At 41.2% G+C, this 20,467-nt stretch overlaps 1 protein-coding gene across 5 annotated transcripts in view; it reads left to right on the forward strand.

Moving 5' to 3' along the window:
- PICALM (phosphatidylinositol binding clathrin assembly protein) overlaps positions 1-20,467 on the forward strand; it is a 73,847-nt gene that overhangs the window by 17,436 nt on the left and 35,944 nt on the right. For all 5 annotated transcript variants that reach the window (XM_035114310.2, XM_035114313.2, XM_035114314.2 and 2 more), the window contains exons 2-5: positions 14,553-14,695; positions 17,323-17,398; positions 17,951-18,053; positions 20,041-20,134. In XM_035114310.2, the coding sequence (XP_034970201.1) occupies positions 14,553-14,695; positions 17,323-17,398; positions 17,951-18,053; positions 20,041-20,134 (416 nt within the window). The remainder of the gene's footprint in view (positions 1-14,552; positions 14,696-17,322; positions 17,399-17,950; positions 18,054-20,040; positions 20,135-20,467) is intronic.

The raw sequence follows: 20,467 nt of genomic DNA on the forward strand, positions 1-20,467 counted from the left end.
TCTAACCATGTACTGGAAAAACCGATTATGGTAACAGTATATCATACCAGCAGCAAAATTACAATAGACCACAAACACGTTTGGACTAATCTTACCTTAGGCACATAAGTCAGCTTTTGTCAATAATTAAAAACCTTTTGGGAAGATATTTAGTGTTTGGAAGACCCCTCATAACATCTGGGCAAGAGGATAAGTAATCATTTGCCACCTTTCGTCTTCCTTTTCTTTGTAGCATCTATTAGCTAGCTGCAGAGTACGGCTGCTACCCATTTTACCATCTCTGAATGGGACATTAAAAATAATGGCCAATGAGGCTCACTGTTGTCTCTAGAACTGTTTTGAGTGCCTAAGACAGAATGCAGTCAAAATCTCTGCAATACATTTCCTGTATCTCTGCACCACATAATAGTTGGTTACATTTTGAATTTCAAAACATTTAAGATGGATATAAGCTGTGCTTTTCTCAAATTTCAGAATGACACCAACAGAAAGCCTAGATAAAAATGTTTGGATTGTTCTGTCCTACATCATCCAGTATGTCAAGTATAGAGTTATGTTTATGGCTAAATACAAGGTTTCGATGCCGTATGCATAAGATAGTACGGTAGTGATGTTTTCTCAGATAAGTATGAATTCTACTTCTATGTGTGATCCTAATATGTTGTGTAAGCAGCGATGTGTAAGGCATATCTCATGCAGCCTTGGTGTAATCATTGAGTTGTCTTTGAAAACTCTGGTAATTTGATATAGTTATCCAGGGAATGCTATGCATACACTCATATCATGAAACCCAAATCCTTGTTTGTCACCTAAAGCATTGCCCAATCTATCCATTATGCTCCACCTGTATGCTGTGCTAAATGCAACCTGTACAAACTTGTTTTTTGATTAACTGTTGATGTTCATGTGCCTTGATTTTGTGTTCATTGAATCATAGAATTGTAGAGTCGGAAGGGTCTTGGAGGATCATCTGTTGTTGTTGTTGTTTAGTCGTGTCCGACTCTTCGTGACCCCATGGACCATAGCACGCCAGGCACTCCTGTCTTCCACTGCCTCCCGCAGTTTGGTCAGACTCATGTTTGTAGCTTCGAGAACACTGTCCAACCATAATAATTAATAATAATAATTTATTATTTATACCCCGCCCATCTGGCCAGGTTCCCCCAGCCACTCTGGGCGGCTTCCAAAAAAAAAACACAGAAATTCTAAAATACAGAAATCCATCTCGTCCTCTGTCGTCCCCTTCTCCTAGTGCCCTCCATCTTTCCCAACATCAAGGTCTTTTCCAAGGATTCTTCTCTTCTCATGAGGTGGCCAAAGTATTGGAGCCTCAGCTTCACGATCTGTCCTTCCAGTGAGCACCCAGAGCTGATTTCCTTCAGAATGGATAGGTTTGATCTTCTTGCAGTCCATGGGACTCTCAAGAGTCTCCTCCAGCACCATAATTCAAAAGCATCAATTCTTCGGCGATCAGCCATCTTTATGGTCCAGCTCTCACTTCCATACATCACTACTGGGAAAACCATAGCTTTAACCATACAGACCTTTGTAGGCAAGGTGATGTCTCTGCTTTTTAAGATGCTGTCTAGGTTTGTCATTGCTTTTCTCCCAAGGAGCAGGAGGATCATCTAGTGCACAGTTAATCACAGTTGTGGTGGCCAAGCAGCTTTATTTGTGAAGCTGGTGGTTAGGGTCCATGCAGTTCAATCCATTTCATGTTTACTCAGAGGTACATATACTGTATTTCTAATATTCATTGCTGGTATGTTTGCATAGTTGACATTAATAATGGACTTTGATTTGATTCTCAATACTGCTTTCTTAGATAATTGGGTATATTTTTTACTGTTCACATACCTTCTGTATTATCATACTAAGTTGTTTCAGCAGATATGCCTGGGAATATATGTAACATTTGAACTTTGGCATGGTTTTTCATCAACAAGAGGCCATACACCCCAAACTACTTAGCTGTGTTAAGTAGTTCTTCAGTGAGAGCCTAGCTAATATGCTTTCACCATTGACCCTTGGCTCTGGGGGAATATATGAAAGCTTGAATGGAATTTGTTCTCTTTAGAAAAAGGCATGAGCCTGAAGAACAGCAGTAGTTAACTTTAGATCAGTAACCTACATGGCATATTTTAAGTCTTGTCACAGTTTAACTTTCTCAGCAGCCACATCAGTTTCCTGAGGCCTTAACGCTTCATCGTTTTGAAGTCTGTATTTTTTATGGTCATGTTGTTGGGAAACATTACTGTAGCCTGTACAATGCTACAATTCAAGTGCTATTCATTCTTTTTATGACGTCAGAGGCTCTTCAAAGAAAGGAAGTGGTTCTCATGATATTTTTGGACGCCTTATGTTCAGATCTTATGGGTTTCAATAAACTTGATCAAATGCAATGATCTCATGATTAAGTGGACATTAATCCATGAGAGCTTATGCCATAATACATTTGTTGGTCTTTAATGTGGCATAGGACTTCTAGTTTTAGCTACCACAGAGTTAAGATGGCTATTCCTCTGCAAAGTAATACAGTGGAACCTCTACTTACAAATTTAATCCGTTCCGAATGCACATTCGTAAGTAGAAACATTCGTAAGTCGAAACGATGTTTCCCATAGGAATGCATTGGGAATGGATTAATTCGTTCCGGAGCCTAGGAAAAAGACCCTTTAAAAGAGACTTTAAAGGCATGCACCCCACATTATCTTTCAGTGCAGGGAGCGGGTGGTGGCGAGGCGGCAGGTTAGTGGTGGCGGCAGGGGCCTGATCCGGCCGTGGGCCGAGCGCCCGAAGCAGCGGGAGGCCATTAGTGGCGGCAGCGGGGGCCCGATCCAGCCTTCGGATGTCGAAAAAATTTGTAAGTGGGCCAAAATTTGTATCCTTCGTAAGTAGAATTTTTCGTAAGTAGGGTTATTCGTTAGTCGAGGTACCACTGTACATTGGATGTTTTAAATCTAATTAAATGGCTTACTGTTGGTGGAATAGGGTTGAAGAGGGAATTCCTGGCCATATTGTGATACAGATTTGGAGGACAAGTAACCTATAGCATGTTGAAGCCTATATTGCTGGGAAATGCTCTTATTTGAAAACCTGGAGAGCTGTTGTCCATAAGTATAGACAGTTTGAAGCTGTCTTGCCAATCATTGCAAGAACTAGATTTTTTTTTAAAAAAAAAAGTCCATATAAATGTAAATTGGCCCACATCTGTGTACCTCAGTTCCACAGAGCTGCAAAGCTGAGGAATAGCCACTGAGGTGTCCTTTGTGTGATCATACTGTAGAGCAGGGGTGCCCAAACTTTTTCCAAAGAGGGCCAGATTTGATGAAGTGAACATGCGTGAGGGCCGACCAAAATTGTTGACTTTTTTAAGGATTGAAGTTGTTGAGCTTTTTTTTAAACAAATTTACCCCAAAGTTGTTGAGCTTTTGGGGGGATTTTACCCCAGGAAATAAACTGCCACAGGGGCCGGATTAAAGTGACCGGCAGGCCGGATTAGGCCCCCCAAACTTTGCCCAAGCATTTTGATCTTAATTGAAAATTGCTTTTATTGGGGTATGCTATAGTCGCCCACTGTATCTGATTTGTGATTCTGTGGTTTTAACTATGGCTCTCGTTATAATGTGTCTTGTTTCCCCTAGTTGATCTTTTTTTGCCAGCTCTGGATTGGAGGAAGGGTGGGATATAAACATAAATCATAATCTTTAACCTGGTTTCCCCTATTTTATCCCTAAGTGGCCCTGTGAGAGAATTCGGGGAGAAGGAGAAACTGACTGGCCCGAGGTCACACTGCAAATTTCATGGCTGAGTGGGAGTTTGCATCAGGATTTCCCTGCTTCCTGTCAAACACACTAACCGTTGTGTCATGGGGTTTTGTTTTTGTTTTTCCCCCCAAATTTTGTGAAAGTTACCGAATGTATCCCAACCCCCCCCAACCCCACCCTGCCGATTGTTTGCATGCTTTGAAACAAACTTGCTGCTAAAGCAGCTTTCCTTAGCTGGTGCCCTCCAGATGTTTTGGACTTCAGCTCCCATCAGCCCCAGTCAGCTGGACAGCATGTTTTAAAGAACAGTGTGGCAAGGAGGGCAACTTTAGGCAAACCTTGAATGTTGTTATTTGTAGACTGAACGAGTGCAGCTACCTGCTAGTACGGTGAAGGATGCTAGATGACGACTACCAAAAGGCTTATAATTAACACGAAGACCTACATTCCTTTTGCTTTAATAACAGGAAGAGAAGTGAACTTTGATTAGGTGCATAGTTGTCTAAATCTTCCTGGTATTTGGATTTAAGACTTTTGATGTCAAAGTCTGTCTTGCCTCTGCTTCTTTAGCCCCTAGGAATGTCTTTTGTCTTCCTCATACAAAAGATATTTCCAAGTGATAAGCCTCTTAGCTAATGTTGCACTCATACCCTTTCAGGATTGTCTTGTCATTAAACTGTATGGATTCCTGCATTTCCTGTAAAAGTATTATTGGATTTGTTTGAGATACCTGCAAAGATCTGACGGGTTTTAAGATAAATAATTGTGTGTATAATTGTTTATGACTCAATATGTAAACTTGAATTGACCTTTACTTTCAAACCAAAATTGAAAGCAGCCAAATTCTAGCGCTGCATCTCTCTCTCCCCCCCACCCCGCCCTCTGTCTAGTCTAATGCCAGTCAGTTTGAGTAGTTGATTCTTGATTAGCTGCTTTTGAGCTGCAAGGTACAACCAGAAGGCACATAACATATATTGCAGCTATTTTTTGCTTTGGAATTGGCTGCTCTCCTTTGGTGAGTTGTGATTACCCCAAGAGTAGAAATGTGCAAGTATCCCTATTGGCTCATGAAGCTCCTGGCAGCTGCCATAGTACTGGGTTATCTTTCCCCAGCTAGCAAAATATTTATGAATGTCCCGGGAGCGGCTCTCTTCCATTTTTTCTCTACCTCGAACAGTGAAAAGGAATATCCATGGAATCTGGTTCTGTACACAGTTATTTTCCATATATTCAATAAACGTTTTCCAGTCTTCTTTAAATGTATGTTCTTCATCTTCTCAATATGTTAAGCCTGCAAGTTGTGCATATTCTGTCAACTTAAGTTGCCAATGTTCTTTGGTTGGGACCTCACTCATTTTCCATTTTAGGGCTAACAAAAAACAGGCGGCAGTTGTTGCATACATAGATAGCCTTTCCTGACACCTGGGGGTTTCAGTCTGAATTATCCCCAACAGAAGGGACTGGTTTTTTTCGGGGGGGGGGGGAAGAGTAATTTTAAAACTTTTTTTCAATTCATTATAAATCATTTCCCAATATTCTTTTACCCTTTTACATGTCCACCACATATGAAAGAACATTCCCTCCACCTCTTTACACTTCCAGCACTTATCTGATTCTATCTTGTAAATCTTAGCAAGCCTACTTGGAGTAAAATACCATCTGTGAATTATTTTCAGTTAGTTTTCCTTCAAAGAATAACATGCTGTAAATAAAGTCGCTTTTCCAAAGTTTCTCCCAGAGATTAAAATCTATATTGTGTCCTATATCTATCAGAACTGTGACAAATTCCTGTCCTACTCTCACTGGCTAATACACAAGGATACTACTTTATTTAAAGAAAAACAGTCTGGTGTAGGATAATTGTATGATAATTCCTTGCCCTAGACTCTGTCTTGTACCAAATAAAATTAAACACACAAGCTCTAGGCAGAGCACATATTTTACGACAAACCAATCCGAATTCTTTGTTAGGTTGGCAGTATGCACCCGCTCTTGTAAGAACAAGTTTTTGTTCCAAGAAGTACATGTTATAACAACTGTCTTGTTCTAGTTAGGATCTTGGGCATTTCCATTTATTTTTAAAATGGGATGGCAGAAAAGGTTAAAGAACTATAAATAGCATCTAAATTCACCACTTTGTAGCTCTTATGGTTTCTGTAGCTGTAAGGTAGACTGAGGATATATCTTGTGTTCCCTGTCAAAAGGAGGTAGACAAGGTTTATTTTGATTTCGATTTTAAACTAACACATGTGAAATTTGCAATGTAAGGTTCAAGCCAGCTTGCTCCCACCTCATTCTGCAGGGTGTCTAGCTCATTTGCTTGAGTAAGAATATAGTGAAAGCTCAGATTAGAACTCCTTAGGTATATCCCAGATGCACCCAGGATATAGGAAAAGGTAAAGGTATGTAGACATATTTATAATAAACTGGAAGAGAACAATATTTTTCTCTTGGTGCTTATCTGTAAGAATGTGAAGTCCTACTGCATCGACAAAGTCCATCTAGCTTGACGTTCTGCTTCCAACAGTGACTAATAGGATGCCTCCAGGAAGCTCAAGTGGAGCATGCCGTCAAAAGCTGTCCCTCAGTGCTCTCTCTTCCTTCCTCTGAATGTGGAAGGTTCCATTTAGCCATCATGGCAATATCGGTGGATATTTAGTATACAGTGGTACCTCTACTTACATAAAGCCGCCTTCAATAATGTCAGCATTATAGATACATAATGCTTGATGTGTTCATGGCATGCTGTGCTGATGAAGTCCTGGGTTGTGTTTAGAGTGCTGTAGCCCAGCTATCCATGTGTCATTAAAGCATTAACGGCATCTGGCTCAGAACCAGATATTTATCCATCCCACACACCCATGGGCCAACAACTTTGGCAGGTGATGAGGCCACCCACCTGTTCTATCATCTTGACATCATGATAGCATCAAGTAGCTGATAGATGGGAAGTCCTACCCACCTGTCAAAGTTGATCTGCGGGGGAGTGGTGTCTGCTTCACCAGCACATTCCCCAGGGGCAAAGCCTCATGAAGCAGCACCCATCAGGATTGAACTCTCACTCACTGGCAGATGAATTAAGAGTTCAGACCTGCTGGCTACAGGGATCTGCTTTGCCAGTGTCTTTCCTGCAAGGATTGAATTAGCAAAGCAGACACCACTAGCAAGATTATAGTTTGTTCACAAACTGGTGACAGAGAGGGATCAGTCATGTTGGTTACAGGGGTCTGTGTCACCGGTGCCTTCCCCACAAGGAATGCATTGGTGAAGCAACACCCAGCAGGATTGAATTCTGCCATTAGCTAATGTCTCCCACTGGTTGTGGTTTCGGGAAAGTGGCCTCCCACACCTACATTAAAATACTATAGCAAACTGTCAGTTGCATACGAAATAAAAGTAAAAGTGTACAGTAGCACCTTAGAGACCAACTATTTTTGTTCTGGGCATAAGCTTTCGTGTGCATGCACACTTCTTCAGATATGGTACGTTGGAAAGTGTCGATCACTTCTCCTAGCTTGGCAATTACCTTTCCACATTGATGCCAAAAATCACCATCGTCTGAGCTCTGTGAGTGCAGCTTTCTCCCAATTGAAGTGCAGAGTGTTTGAGAACCAGAACATTTGCAGGGAAAACAAAATGCTTGTTTACAAAGCTATTGTACTACCAACCTTACTGTATGCATGTAAAACATGGACCACTTATAAACACTATTTCCAGCTTCTCGAAAGATTTCTTCAACGGTGTCTCCAAAATATTTTACATATCACTTGGGAAGAAAGGCAAACTAATGCCAGTGTACTGGAAGAAGCAAAGATCACCAGTGCCAAAGCAATGATTCTTTAACATCAATTTCTTTGGACTGGTCATGTTGTGCGGATGCCTGTTCATAGTCTTCCAAAGCAACTACTCTATTCCAAACTTAAAAATGGAAAGTGTAATGCTGGTAGTCAACAAGAGGCTTATATACTCTCTCAAGGCAAATCCTTAAAAATGTACAGTAATATAAACACTGGCCTGTGAGTGCTCCAATTGGAGAATAGTCTTTACCAAAGGTATCATGGACTTTAAAGATGCTCAAACTCGGGACGAAAGGGAGAAATGTGGTAAGAGGAAGACACGTTTGGCAAAGCCTCACCATGTTCAGCTGCCGCCTGGAAACCTATGTCCCCACTGTGGAAGGACGTGTGGATCCAGAATTGGCCTCCACAGTCACTTACAGGCTCACTGTTCATGGTGACAATCTTACTCTGCTACGAGGGATCACGGAAGAAGTCCCTTAAACTGGTCCACAGTGCTTGTGTCTGCAGCTGAATACCTTTAGTGAAAGATGTTGCTATTTAATATTTACAGTATATTCCTGCGTATAAGACTACTTTTTAACCCAGGAAAATCTTTTCAAAAGTCAGGGGTCGTCTTATACGCTGGGACGTATTTCTTCTATGGCGAGTATATCCCAAACTCTATATTTTAACTGGAAAAGTTGGGGGTCGTCTTATACGCCCAGTCTTATACGCCGGAATATACGGTAGATAAGCATGTGTTTGCTTCATATGTATTTCCTGAGACTTTCCACGTCTTACAGCAGAGCTCAGGGACCTACCTTAACCTTCAGGGCGGTAACAGTGCGGTATAAGTTTTCCCCTTCATGGGTTTGAAGCAGAATGGTATTGGGGCATGAAATTTAAAAAAAAATAAAATTTCCCTCATCAGCACTCCCAATTAGGTCCTGTGCAAGACATGCTAAGGAAACTTGGAAATAAACAGAAAGGGGGGCTTTCATAACTCCCAGGAAATTCCCTAGATGATCCTTGCTTGTCTCCTTTTAGAAAAAGTACACAAAGAAGGCAACTCCAGTCTTGCTCAAAATAGTCAAGTAAGTTTTTGTTTCACAAAATTATAGTGAAAAGGCTTTGAAGGAAGGCTGTTCTACACTTGTCTTGTTCTACACTGTTCTACACTTTGCTTGGTGAGGAGGCAGAAACGTGTTTTTTGTTTCTACCAGTCTAGTGTAGGTGTTGCCCTTTGGACAGTTGCATCTCTTAAATTACTTATGTGGCTAATTATCCCCCACAGAGATGAAATAATGGCCTGATAAAGATCAAGGTGAAACCAATTTGATAACACTATAAAGTTCAAAGGGCCACATAAAAAGGTAGACAGGTATGGACTATGTCTCACTGTTCCCCACCCTTTTTATGATATTAATGTGCCTTTACCTTGCAGTATGTAAAGTTATGCATAGGGCTTATTCCCTCCTGATAATTTCAGGTCAGTTGTCAAATGAAGTAAAATGTGAAGTTAAACATCAAATTCTCTAATTCTTGTCGCGTCCCTCCCCTTAATTTGTGTGTGCTTATGTTTCTGTCTGCAGCTTTAGGGACTAGAAACATGATTTTTAATTGAAGTTGTGAGACTCAGAAGTCTGAATTCAGCAGAAGAGAGTCAGGAAGTTGGCTTTGTAAAGGAGAGTTTAGGGATGCTGGACTAGATAGGGCTCTGGTCTGATCTAGCATAGCTCTTACATTCTTAGAGCCCCAGAAGTTGTTTTTTTTTGTGGTGGGGAAGGCGAGTCAGTGAGTGAGGAACTTTACAAGCTGGAGGAAAGTGGAGCTCAGTTGCTGCCCTTTGGGTCAGTCCCTAGAGCTGTTGTGCAGATCTTGCCATCAGTTTTTGAGATACACTAACTAAATGCATGTGACATGCTGCAGTGTCTATTAAAACAGGGCATCTTGGTTTTACTGGGTTTAAGGCTGCTTGTACCACAGTTTATCTGCAAAATATTACAGGTCTTCGTATCACCTTAACTATAAAAATAGGATATGATTAAAATTTGAATACTTTTTGTATATCCTGTGAAAATACCTCCAAGCAGCAAACTTGGCATGGGCCATTTGTTCAAAGGGATCCAAATTTCTCCTCTTCCTTTTGTACTTAAATATCCTGGTCTTTTAAAAGCATTCTTTTGCCAGTGCTAGCTTAAGGGTTTTGACAGGAAATGAAGCTACTCCTTATCTTAGTGTTTTGCTCTTTGAATAGCTTATTACTTAAGCATGATACATTTTCTGTTATATGTTAATTGTGTTTGAACTGAAGCTTGAACTTCATATTATGTTTGATTCTACTTCCAAAAACTTGCATCCCTGTATCAAATTCCTCCTGTGGAACATTGCATAACTTATCTGTATATCAGGATATTGTGCATCTGTATCAGGATATTGTGTTGTGCATTTTCCTGCCCAGTATATCATTGGCTGAGGTAAACCTTTGAGATATCACTTACAACACTGCTAGGTGTGCTGAATCATTGCAGGGTAGAAGCGCAAAAAGAACCTCACATGGATATGTCATTTTAGGCAGCAGCCCTGTACTGAACTTATCTTGAAAACTGCTTTTAGTCTTTGTACTAGCCCTTCAGCATTGTAGAGTTTCTTCATGTTCAGAAGTCATTGAATCCTTTCTGAACAGGTGTGGAAGACCAAATGCTATGTGTGCTCTTTTTAGTTAAATTTCCACAATGCCCATCAAACCTTATGAGCTCTTGACATGTCCAGATGTGGTGTGGGGAGGGGGGCTTCTTTCCCAGAGAATAGTAGATTGGAGACTTTAAAATGCTTCCAGATTATTGGATATGAATGAGAACATTGTATGAAGTGAAACTTGGAGGCGGCAATGAAAACACAGAAAATATGCAGACACTGGGCACAAAACTAATAGTTTTGGCATGTGTTTGGTCTGCAGCTTGCTTTTGTAGGTGTGAATGATGTAAGCCCCAACCAAAAGTTGAATCCAGAGAGCTTTGTGTTTCCTTTCCTATTTTACAAACCCTCATCTTGAACCAGCACATAAGTAACACTCTCCATATGGCCAAAATTTTAAAGGTTTTTGGAAGCTAGGTGTTTATAGCCCCTTGAGTCTTGAACAAAACCCATAGAATAGTGCATCTTTATATAAAGCTGAACAGTGGTTGGATTTGTTACAAGTTACTTCAGTTGACAGCAACTGGAAGCTAACATTTTAGTCATGAAAGTTGGAGGCAGGAAACTATTTGGGCTGGTTAAGGAAACAGTGAACACTACATCAATGAGTATTTTAAAGTCTTTATTTCTATGACTCCATTTACAGAAGCTTCAGACAAGAAGAAAACCAAGGGTTGGCTTCTGTGTCCCCCCGTCCCCCCCCCCCCCGTAGACTGTTTTGCTGTCTTCTGCCCTTGCCTCCTCCGTTCCTTCTTCTTGGGCTCTCTAACATTAAAACCATTAAACTAAATCTTGGCAGCCTGGCTAGGTTAGATGGCTGTAATGCTGCTTTAACATTTTTAATCTGCTAAATCGCTTAAGTATTTCTATGGCTGCCAAAGATAAGTCTCTAACTTTGAAGAAAGTATTGGTGTTGAACTTTATTCTTGCTAATGGTCAAAGCCTTTAGCTGGCTTTTGTTTTCCTTGTTTCTGTTTTATTTTGAAGGGAGAAAAGTTGGGTTCTCACATGATTCCAGCACCCATGAGTAAATTTAAGCCACTTCTCACATTAGGCATGTGTTAATATTTGGAACATAGTATTGCATTCAGTGCTTACATATGGAAGAGTTTAGTTTGAAGTGGCCCTAGCAGTATACAGGGTTCCAAACATGACTCATTTTATGCAGCACTTCAGTGGGGAACTAGAATTGCTTTTCTTTTTAAAGGAAAGTTGTTGCTTGTGGAACTGTTGGAAAAGCTACTTTGGTGCCATTCAAATGTTACTTTCCCCCTTAGGGTGAAATTTGCAGTGGCTTTGGGTCCACAAAGAATGGTTAGTCATGCAAAATTGGATAAGGTTTTTACCATTTTCTGCTGTGGGAAAGGAAGCATGAGCATCAAAGGCAACTTCCCAATCTTTCTGTTGGTACAATCTGTCTGAAAATAAACAAACACTCTTGATAGAGATGACCTGCTTGCTGTGTTTCTAGCCTGTTGAATCTGCTTTGTCTTCTTATTCCTCCTTCAAGTCCTTTAACATGGCTAAATTCCTCTTGAGTTGCATGCTTGTGGCTTGGAGCATTTGGCCTTGCTATCGCTCGGTCTCCAGAAATCAAGTCTCTGGGATGAACAGAGCATTGTGCCTCCTAAGAGGATGATTTTTGGAAAAACAACTAGTAAAGATTTGGCAGTGCAGCTGATGCTTCTTTCAGATCTCTCTCTCTCTCTCTCTCTCTCTCTCTCTCTCTCTCTCTCTCTCTCTCTCTCTCTCTCTCTCTGTGTGTGTGTGTGTGTGTGTGTGTGTGTGTGTGTGCATATTGATATAGTCAACCAGCCTACTTGGGTTGTTCTAACAGAACTATTGGAGTAGCATATTGTAGGAGAAGTAGGACTAGTACAAACTGGCTTTCACAAAATAACAATTTTGATTTTCAAACTGCTGTGACTTCATGCATAGAAGACAATCTTACTTGGCTACAAGTGATTGCCAAAGAAGAATGTAAAGCTTCCCATGTACAGCTGTCTTTTGGACCTGGGACGCAGGTGGCGCTGTGGATTAAACCACAGAGCCTAGGGCTTGCTGATCAGAAGGTCGGCGGTTCGAATCCCTGCGACGGGGTGAGCTCCCGTTGCTCGGTCCCAGCTGCTGCCAACCTAGCAGTTCGAAAGCACGTCAAAGTGCAAGTAGATAAATAGTAACCGCTCTAAGCGGGAAGGTAAACGGCGTTTACGTGCACTGTTCTGGTTCGCCAGAAGCGGCTTTGTCATGCTGGCCACATGACCTAGAAGCTGTACGCTGGCTCCCTCGGCCAATAACTCGAGATGAGCGCCGCAACCCCAGAGTTGTCCAAAACTGGACCTAATGGTCAGGGGTCCCTTTACCTTTTAGTTCAGTAACATGTGTTGACTACTACTGTGTATACTACAGGCTTTGCTTGAAATGTGTTTAGGAACTGAAGCTGGTGCCAAATGTTGCTGCCCTGTTCTATTAACATGGTCAGATTGTAAAGTTAAGTACGCTGGTTTTGGTTTAGATATCTGATTACTACATGTAAAGCTCTAGATGGTCTAAGTCAGGGGTCCCCAGACTTACCGCGCAGTGGGCCGGTGCCCGCTGCGCCGACCGCGCGGCGGGCCGGAGGGCAGGGGAGTGCGCGCGCAGCGGGCCGGAGGGCGGAGGAGTGCGCGCCCGTGCGCACACACACACGCACACGGGCGGGGAAAAAATCACCGAAAATCGCTTGTGCGCATGCGTATGGGCCTCCCCCGACCCGGAAGTGCATCGGAAATGACCTCTTCTGGGTCGGGAGAGGCCCATACGCATGTGCAAAAAGGATTTCCGCCGTTTTTTTGCCGATTTTTCTGATCGCCGCCGCGCCGCGTGCTGTAAGAGCGGGCAGCGGGCGGCGGGCGGCGGGGGGCGTCGCGGGCCGGATTGGGAGGCCGATTGGGCCGCATCTGGCCCGGGGGCCGTAGTTTGGGGACCCCTGGTCTAAGTACAGTAAACTTGAGTCTTCACTCATACGAAATCCCATGATTAAAGTCTTAAGAACCTTTACTTGGGGTTCTGTATAACCATGAAAATAGATCTGTGGGTGCATGGAACAGCCCCTCTTTATGGCATGCATTTGATAAACTTTTTCAGGCTACATCACTGTGCAGTTAAGACATCAGTAAGAACTTTTCTTGTTGGCTATATTGGGGGCAGGTCTGGGTGGATTATTGTGTGAGAAGAACGAACTGTAGTTCATTGCCACCTCTAGAAGTGACAGTGTGGGTCTTCTGCATTTTATACTCTATTTTCATGAATGTCATGTGCTATTTCTGTTGGCATAAGTTTAAAAAACTATTTCAATAGTGATGTTAATGAATTTCATATGTTAATTTTGCACTGTATGAAGAGTGATTACTTTTTGCTGTATCTACCACCCATCAGTTTCACTGAATTTTTGTTTGGTGATGATGAATAGAAACTGTTCTGCATGCTGTTCATAAGTTTTATTAAACTTTTGTCTCCACACCATCTTCTTCTGAACAAAAAGCTTCCAGTGCATACCTCATTCTAAAGTCTTAGTTACCTGCTTCATTTTCTCCCCCCCCCCCCAACTGTTATCCTTCAGGGAATCTTCGGAACCCTGAGCATTTGCCATGGGATCTTTGCATTGCACAGAGGATACTGGGGCATATACTCCAGAGTGAACTGTTACACTTGGGTCTCAGTCTCCCTGCATCATCTGAAGGTGCCCTGGAAATCCCACACCAAATGAGCAGCTGTGTTCACATGTCATAGAAAGCCATAAACTGTGACTTACTACGACATAGCAGCTTGCTAGTGCACACTGCTGAATCACTCCTGTTGCGTTATTCCCTTTGAGCTGGGAACAAGAAACTGCACATCCTGGTTTAGTGTGACTATTGGAACCCAGTCCTTTTTTTTCTTTCTCACCAAACAAACCACAATGTTAAGCCAAGATTTGTTACTGACTTAGCAGTTCTGGTTTGTTTGCGAGAACAAACATGGTTTGGTTGTATGCTATATTTTGTAAGTTGCTTTAAGTTTTCATAAAAAGACTAATCAGTTCAGTAAATAATAATGTAATAATAATGAGCATTGGTTGACACATCACTCTAAGCTCATGGTTTATGGCTCCCAGCTTGATGAAGGGAGTAGTTCAGCAGTGTGTAGTAGGCTTCTGCTCCATAGCAAATCAGTTTATGACTTAACGTGATGTGCAAATGCAGCCAGTAGTCCATAGAATTCTCTCCTCTCTCATTGAATGGAACCTGTTGCTGTTTTAAATATCAATGAGAATTTCTTTGTGTTGCAGATTTAATACAGTGCACAAATGAGATGAACGTAAATATCCCACAGTTGGCGGACAGCTTGTTCGAAAGGACAATGAACAGTAGCTGGGTGGTGGTATTCAAGTCACTCATCACAACACACCATCTAATGGTGTACGGAAATGAGGTAACTTACTGTATTACTGCAGATCACTCATACATTAGAGAATTGGCTTATTCAGTGCAACCTGGCTTTTTGCCCTGCATTGGGGATAATGAATGGTATTTAAAAACAGCCCGAGGCTTAACTAATGCATGTTCCCTGGCAAAAATTGTGAAAGCGTATTTGGATGATCTTGATCACTTACATGCCATAAATAAGTTTGTAAGTGTCTCTAAAATAGGGATTGGTAACCTGTATTCCTGAGGACTTCAGCTCACATTAATTGCATCCAGCATGACCAGTGGTTAGGGATCTGGTCAAAAGGCATTGAGGATATTGGTCAAGTTTAAACAACTTGATCTGTAGTATTTGTGAAAATTGTTAGTGTTAATTTTGTCTACAGCTATAGAATTGAACTATAGAAAATCCAGAAAGGGTGGGAACAAATAATAGGGGCAGTTTAGAAATAATCAGCTTGCAATAACTTCTGAGGAGTAATGTTATTTTTGCATTCCACAGTCTTCCTTAGGTTCCACATCTCAAAACAGGTTTTTTGTTTTGTTTTGGTTAAATATATATCACCCCTTCAGTAAAACTATAACACATTTGTTCAGTTGTGTTTCCATAATGCATGTGATCAGTCATAACTTGGGAGAATGCAGAGGATAGTGTTTGAACATGAATGATTATTATTTTATTTTTCTGGCTACATATTGCCTGAATTAATTTATATCACAGAAACATAATCTTTCCTGTTGAAAGGGAGGGGAAAAGAAGTAGGGCATTTTGCAGAACAATGGTGCCACATCACCATGTGAAATAAATTCAGGATCTCATTCTTAAAACACTTCCTTACCTCATACTATGCTATTACAAAAGTTTTATTTATACTGCTCAGTTCATGTATTTGGCATTGATGAGGGTATTATCAGAGAAGGAAAAGGCACTTGTGGGCTGGCTGAGGAATGAATGGGACTAATATGAGTCATTTGAAGTCTGCATCATTTACCATATGGTTAAATTGTTTACTGGCTAAATGTCACCAATGCATGTAAGTTCATTCACTGTTCAGAGTAGGTCATAGTTGTAGTGATCCAGTCTTCTTGTCCAAATGGGATTCAATGTGTTCTAGAATACATATTTATCTTAATATAGTCTTTTGCTGCTTTTTACATCAGTGCTTCCAAGTGACTTATAGGACAAAAAATTATAATACAACAAGAAGAAAAATATAAAAACAGCAGTAAAACAAGACCTAAAATGCTTATCCAGTATATACTGGGGGCTGTGTTCCTACTTGCATTGCTCACCAAACTCCGCACTCCCCTTTAAATCTTACCAATCCCCAGGCTGAATGAAGGGTTGCAGGCGTGAGAAAGATGGATGGTCTTCCTTTGTTCACCTTGGGTGTTTCTTTGTGTCTGTGTAGTCAGTCACTATAGGGCTCAGGCAAAGGAACAAGGGGGCGGGGTGTGTGCATTAAGGGCAGGCTTGGAACTGGGGATGTTGCTTTTGGCCCAGTTGCTTCTCCTGAGGGGTGCTCCTGTATCCTGCATGCTGCTGACTTATCTGCAATGCCTGGTATGTGGTGTAGGTGATAGCAGTGGATCCACATGCTGGCTGGCTGCCACTTCTGGCCACTTTCCGCATTGCCATGGTGCTCTTACTGCATCCTGATCAGCTGCTTGGGATGTGGAAGCAGCAGATGATCTCCAGGCTGGTTGGGGATGAAGATTGCCAGTAGCAGTGACAGATAGCCTTGGACTGTGGATACTTTGGGTAGACACCACAGGGCTGGCAGACATTGGAGCCAACAGAGCAGGGTGGTTGCTGCATCCTGTTCTGGCTGTTTGTCTGCAGCTCACCTTGGCTGCCCACTTATTGCCTCTCATCACTCTATACTTCATATTGCCACTTGCTGTGGCCAAGCAAACTGCAGCATGATGACACTGTTACAAGTTAAATATAAGAAAATGAAAGAGAACATACTATGCCCACCCCAATTAAAAGGATGAGCACAAAAATATTTGTATTCAGAACCTGCCTTACATTTCTTGAGACTGCGTGCACTGTGGTACGACTTACAAGGTAAATACCTTTTTTTTTTACTTCCAGGATGGTATTCCTGTCTAAATAGCTCTAGCTCAGGCATCCCCAAACTTCGGCCCTCCAGATGTTTTGGACTACAATTCCCATCTTCCCCGACCACTGGTCCTGTTAGCTAGGAATCATGGGAGTTGTAGGCTAAAACATCTGGAGGGCCGCAGTTTGGGGATGCCTGCTCTAGCTCATCAACTCGGATAGTTCAGTTTAAAAAGCAGGCATTTGAAATGCCTTTGGATCCGTGTGTGAGAGGCCAGCATGGGAACTGCTCTGGTTTGCTTATTTGGATTGGACAATTTGAGAAGATTTTTCTGTAATCACATCACAGCTGAATCAATTCAGACATTACACCAAACTGTAGTTTGAGATCCAAACTGTGCTTTCTGGGCTAATGAAAGCTGTAGTTCCGAAACCTGGAGGGTACCAGATTGGGGAAGCCTGGCTTATAGGCATTCTGACCTAGGTCACTCTGCATTAATGATAAGATACACACAAAGAGCTATGTACAATTCCAGTCAAATAATCCAATGCCTTTTTATCCCTTCTAGCGTTTTATCCAGTATCTGGCTTCCAGGAACACATTGTTTAACTTGAGCAATTTCTTGGACAAAAGTGGATTGCAAGGTAAATCATTTGGTTTGTTTCAAGTGAGTCATGACATCCTTGAAGGTGTCTTTATAGCAGCATCATTGCTTCAGGACTCAGTTATCATTCTGAAAAGTGTAACCCTTCTGGTGGAGACCTCTCCCAAGTGCTTAAACTTCTCTGTATTCTACAATAGTCTGTAGTTCAATAGTAAAAAGTCCACACACACACCCCAAAAATGGAACCATTAACATTCATAAGGAAATAACAGAGACATCATCTTTAGTATACAGCTAATGAAGCTGGCCCATAAAATGATTTCTACAGTTAGAGAGGGAGATGTACAAGTTCTAATTTAGTTAAACAAGAAATGTGGGAGAAGAGGAAGCTCAGGGCATGTCTTTGTGTGAAATCACTTGTATATGGAAATCTGTGCTTTTAATTTCTTTGATTTTCACAGTAATTTAGATATATTTGTCCATAGGATCCAAATGATGATCCTGTGAATTTAAATTGTAACTTTCTTAATGTTTAGTCATAAGTGTTCATACAAAACAGGGAGCTAATTTGTTTTGTCTTTCTCTTCTTTAGGGTATGATATGTCCACATTTATCAGAAGATATAGCAGGTATTTGAATGAAAAAGCAGTTTCCTACAGACAAGTAGCTTTTGATTTCACAAAAGTAAAAAGAGGGTAAGGATTACATTGTCTGAAATAAATTCATTTTAATGTGTAATTAGCTTCTGTTCTAATTACTCATATGTTTCCTTAAATGTAAAAATGCAACTTCAAACGAATAATTGACTCCTAGAAGGTTAAGTCTTGCTAGAAGGTTAAGTCTTGCTACCAATGGAACCAAGATCTGTTTTTACACCACTGTGTTTTGTGCTCCAGCTAGGTAATTATTTGGTTCCCAGGTGTTTTTTATTTGTATGTTTTTTAATTAGAAGGCTGTGTGTATGTGTGTGTGCTTTTAGGAAAGGAAGAACTTTGCAGATCAGAGGGTTGATGTAGTGCTGATCTAAATAGCTGCAGTGAGTTCTGCAGCCTCTACAAAACACATTTTGTCAAAACAGTCATATTAAATTTGACAAATAAAAGTGACGAGCAAGTTTAATTAATAATTCTGGACTTGAAGTTGGAAGCTCAGTATTTATTATTATTATTTAAGCTGGCAGCAAGGGCTTTTAAGTTGATGAAGGCTGAGTAAGGAAGGCATTCCTCGAAAAGAATTTTGGATATAAAATTCTGAAAACTCAAAAGTATGTACTAGAGGGAATCAGCACTATGGAGCATATTTGAGTGAGCTTTTAAATGCTGGTGTTTTGTCAAGTAGTCTGGGAGAAGAGACATTCCAAAAGCTCTTCACCAGTAGCAACTGCATTTCCATAGAAGTCCAGCCCTTTGCTCCCATCCCTGTGCCTTGTGCTGTCAGGCTTTTATCCTGTCTCTGCCAGCCCTGGGTCTGTAATCACTTGGGATTGCAGTCAACTATGTGACTAGTTCTACACGCCCAAGGAAGCTTTAGATTTGTGTTATTTGATAATGAACGTAAGAGCCTTGCTGTGTCAGACCAGATGTCAATCTAGTCCATCATACTGCTTTAACAGTGACTATTCATTGCTTTATAGGAAGTTCATAAGCATTATTACATAAGGGCAGAGTAGATTTGAGGGGGACAGGAGAAGAAGTTCCTTTGCACAAGTAGAACAACTCACATAGTGATTTCATTGGACACCAGCTGGTACAACTTGTACTGAAAGTAGTTCAAAGGTCTTGTGACTTCTGTGTTCTTGAAAATTTGAAATGACTGACATTAAGAGTATTAAAAAATAGAAAGATGAGTAGAATTCTGCTTTGCCATTTCTGTTCCTTTAATTGAGTCTGAAATGTTTAATAGTCATGACACACCTTTAAAACTTGGCTGAGACATTTAGGAACTTGGATAGCTCTTGAGTTACTCTCAACTTAGTAATGTTTCTCTTGCTGTTGATCTTCTTGCTTGCTTTTGCAGCAAGTAGAATAATAAAATCATAGAGCTGGAAGGGACACCAAGGGTCATTTAGTCCAACCCCCCCCAAAATGCAATACCTTTGAGTTTTAAGAATCTCAGCTAAAGCATTCGTGACAGATGGTCATCCAACCCCTGCTTAAAAACCTAGAGTAGGAGAGAGTTAAGTAGTTTAACTCACAAATACAATCACTGTAGCATAAAACTACACAATGATTTAAAATATTATAAAATGCCTTACATATCTAAACATGAAGTTACCAATATACAATAACATCCAAATGAAACCACAAAGCTTGCCAGCGTTAGCACTAAGCACTTCTTTCCCCAAATTATTTACACCTAGAGTCAAAAGGCCAGAAATCCCATGGGAGTTCTCCTTGCAGGACCACTCCCCCAACTCCTGGGGCTGGAAGTTGGGGCAAGACATCCAGTTTTCCCTGTTGTAGCCAGACAAATTCCATGGACTGGGCAGAGAGCAAGAGCTGGACACAGGACTCCTATTATCCTTAGCGGTCTGGCATATTGCTTTTCTGCATGCACATGGGTTGCAGGGGTAGGGAAAAGGGGAGAGAGAAGAGCGGAATGCCCTATGTCAGCCATCTCTGTGTGCATCATGCCAAATATGTTTTGCTTACTGATTTGTTTCTCACTTCCCCATTCTCTTAGTGCTGACGGAGTCATGAGGACTATGAATACTGAGAAACTCCTAAAAACAGTACCAATAATACAAAACCAGATGGATGCACTTCTTGATTTCAATGTAAGTGCTTTACTTATGGCATGGATAAAGGCTAGACTACCTACTCCTGGTTTCATAAAACACTACCTCTTAATGTCTTATAAATGCCCTGTTTATATTTCTGCCCTTTCTGGCTAAAGGTAGTAAAAAAAAAATGTTCAAATTTAGTCTCCTATGCGGAAGAAAATGTTTGGTTCTAATACGTGTTGGTGATGCAAGCAGTAATTTCTCTGAGTTGGCAAATGCTAACTATCTTAAACTATATGTTCTCTTGGTAGCGATAGACAGCTGTTCCGATAGGAACTGAGAGCACCAACCACGGTAGCAACTTGCCCCAGCATTTGCATGGTAGTT

The sequence above is a fragment of the Zootoca vivipara genome, chromosome 4 (assembly GCF_963506605.1).
Source record: "Zootoca vivipara chromosome 4, rZooViv1.1, whole genome shotgun sequence".
Classification (NCBI taxonomy): domain Eukaryota; kingdom Metazoa; phylum Chordata; class Lepidosauria; order Squamata; family Lacertidae; genus Zootoca; species Zootoca vivipara.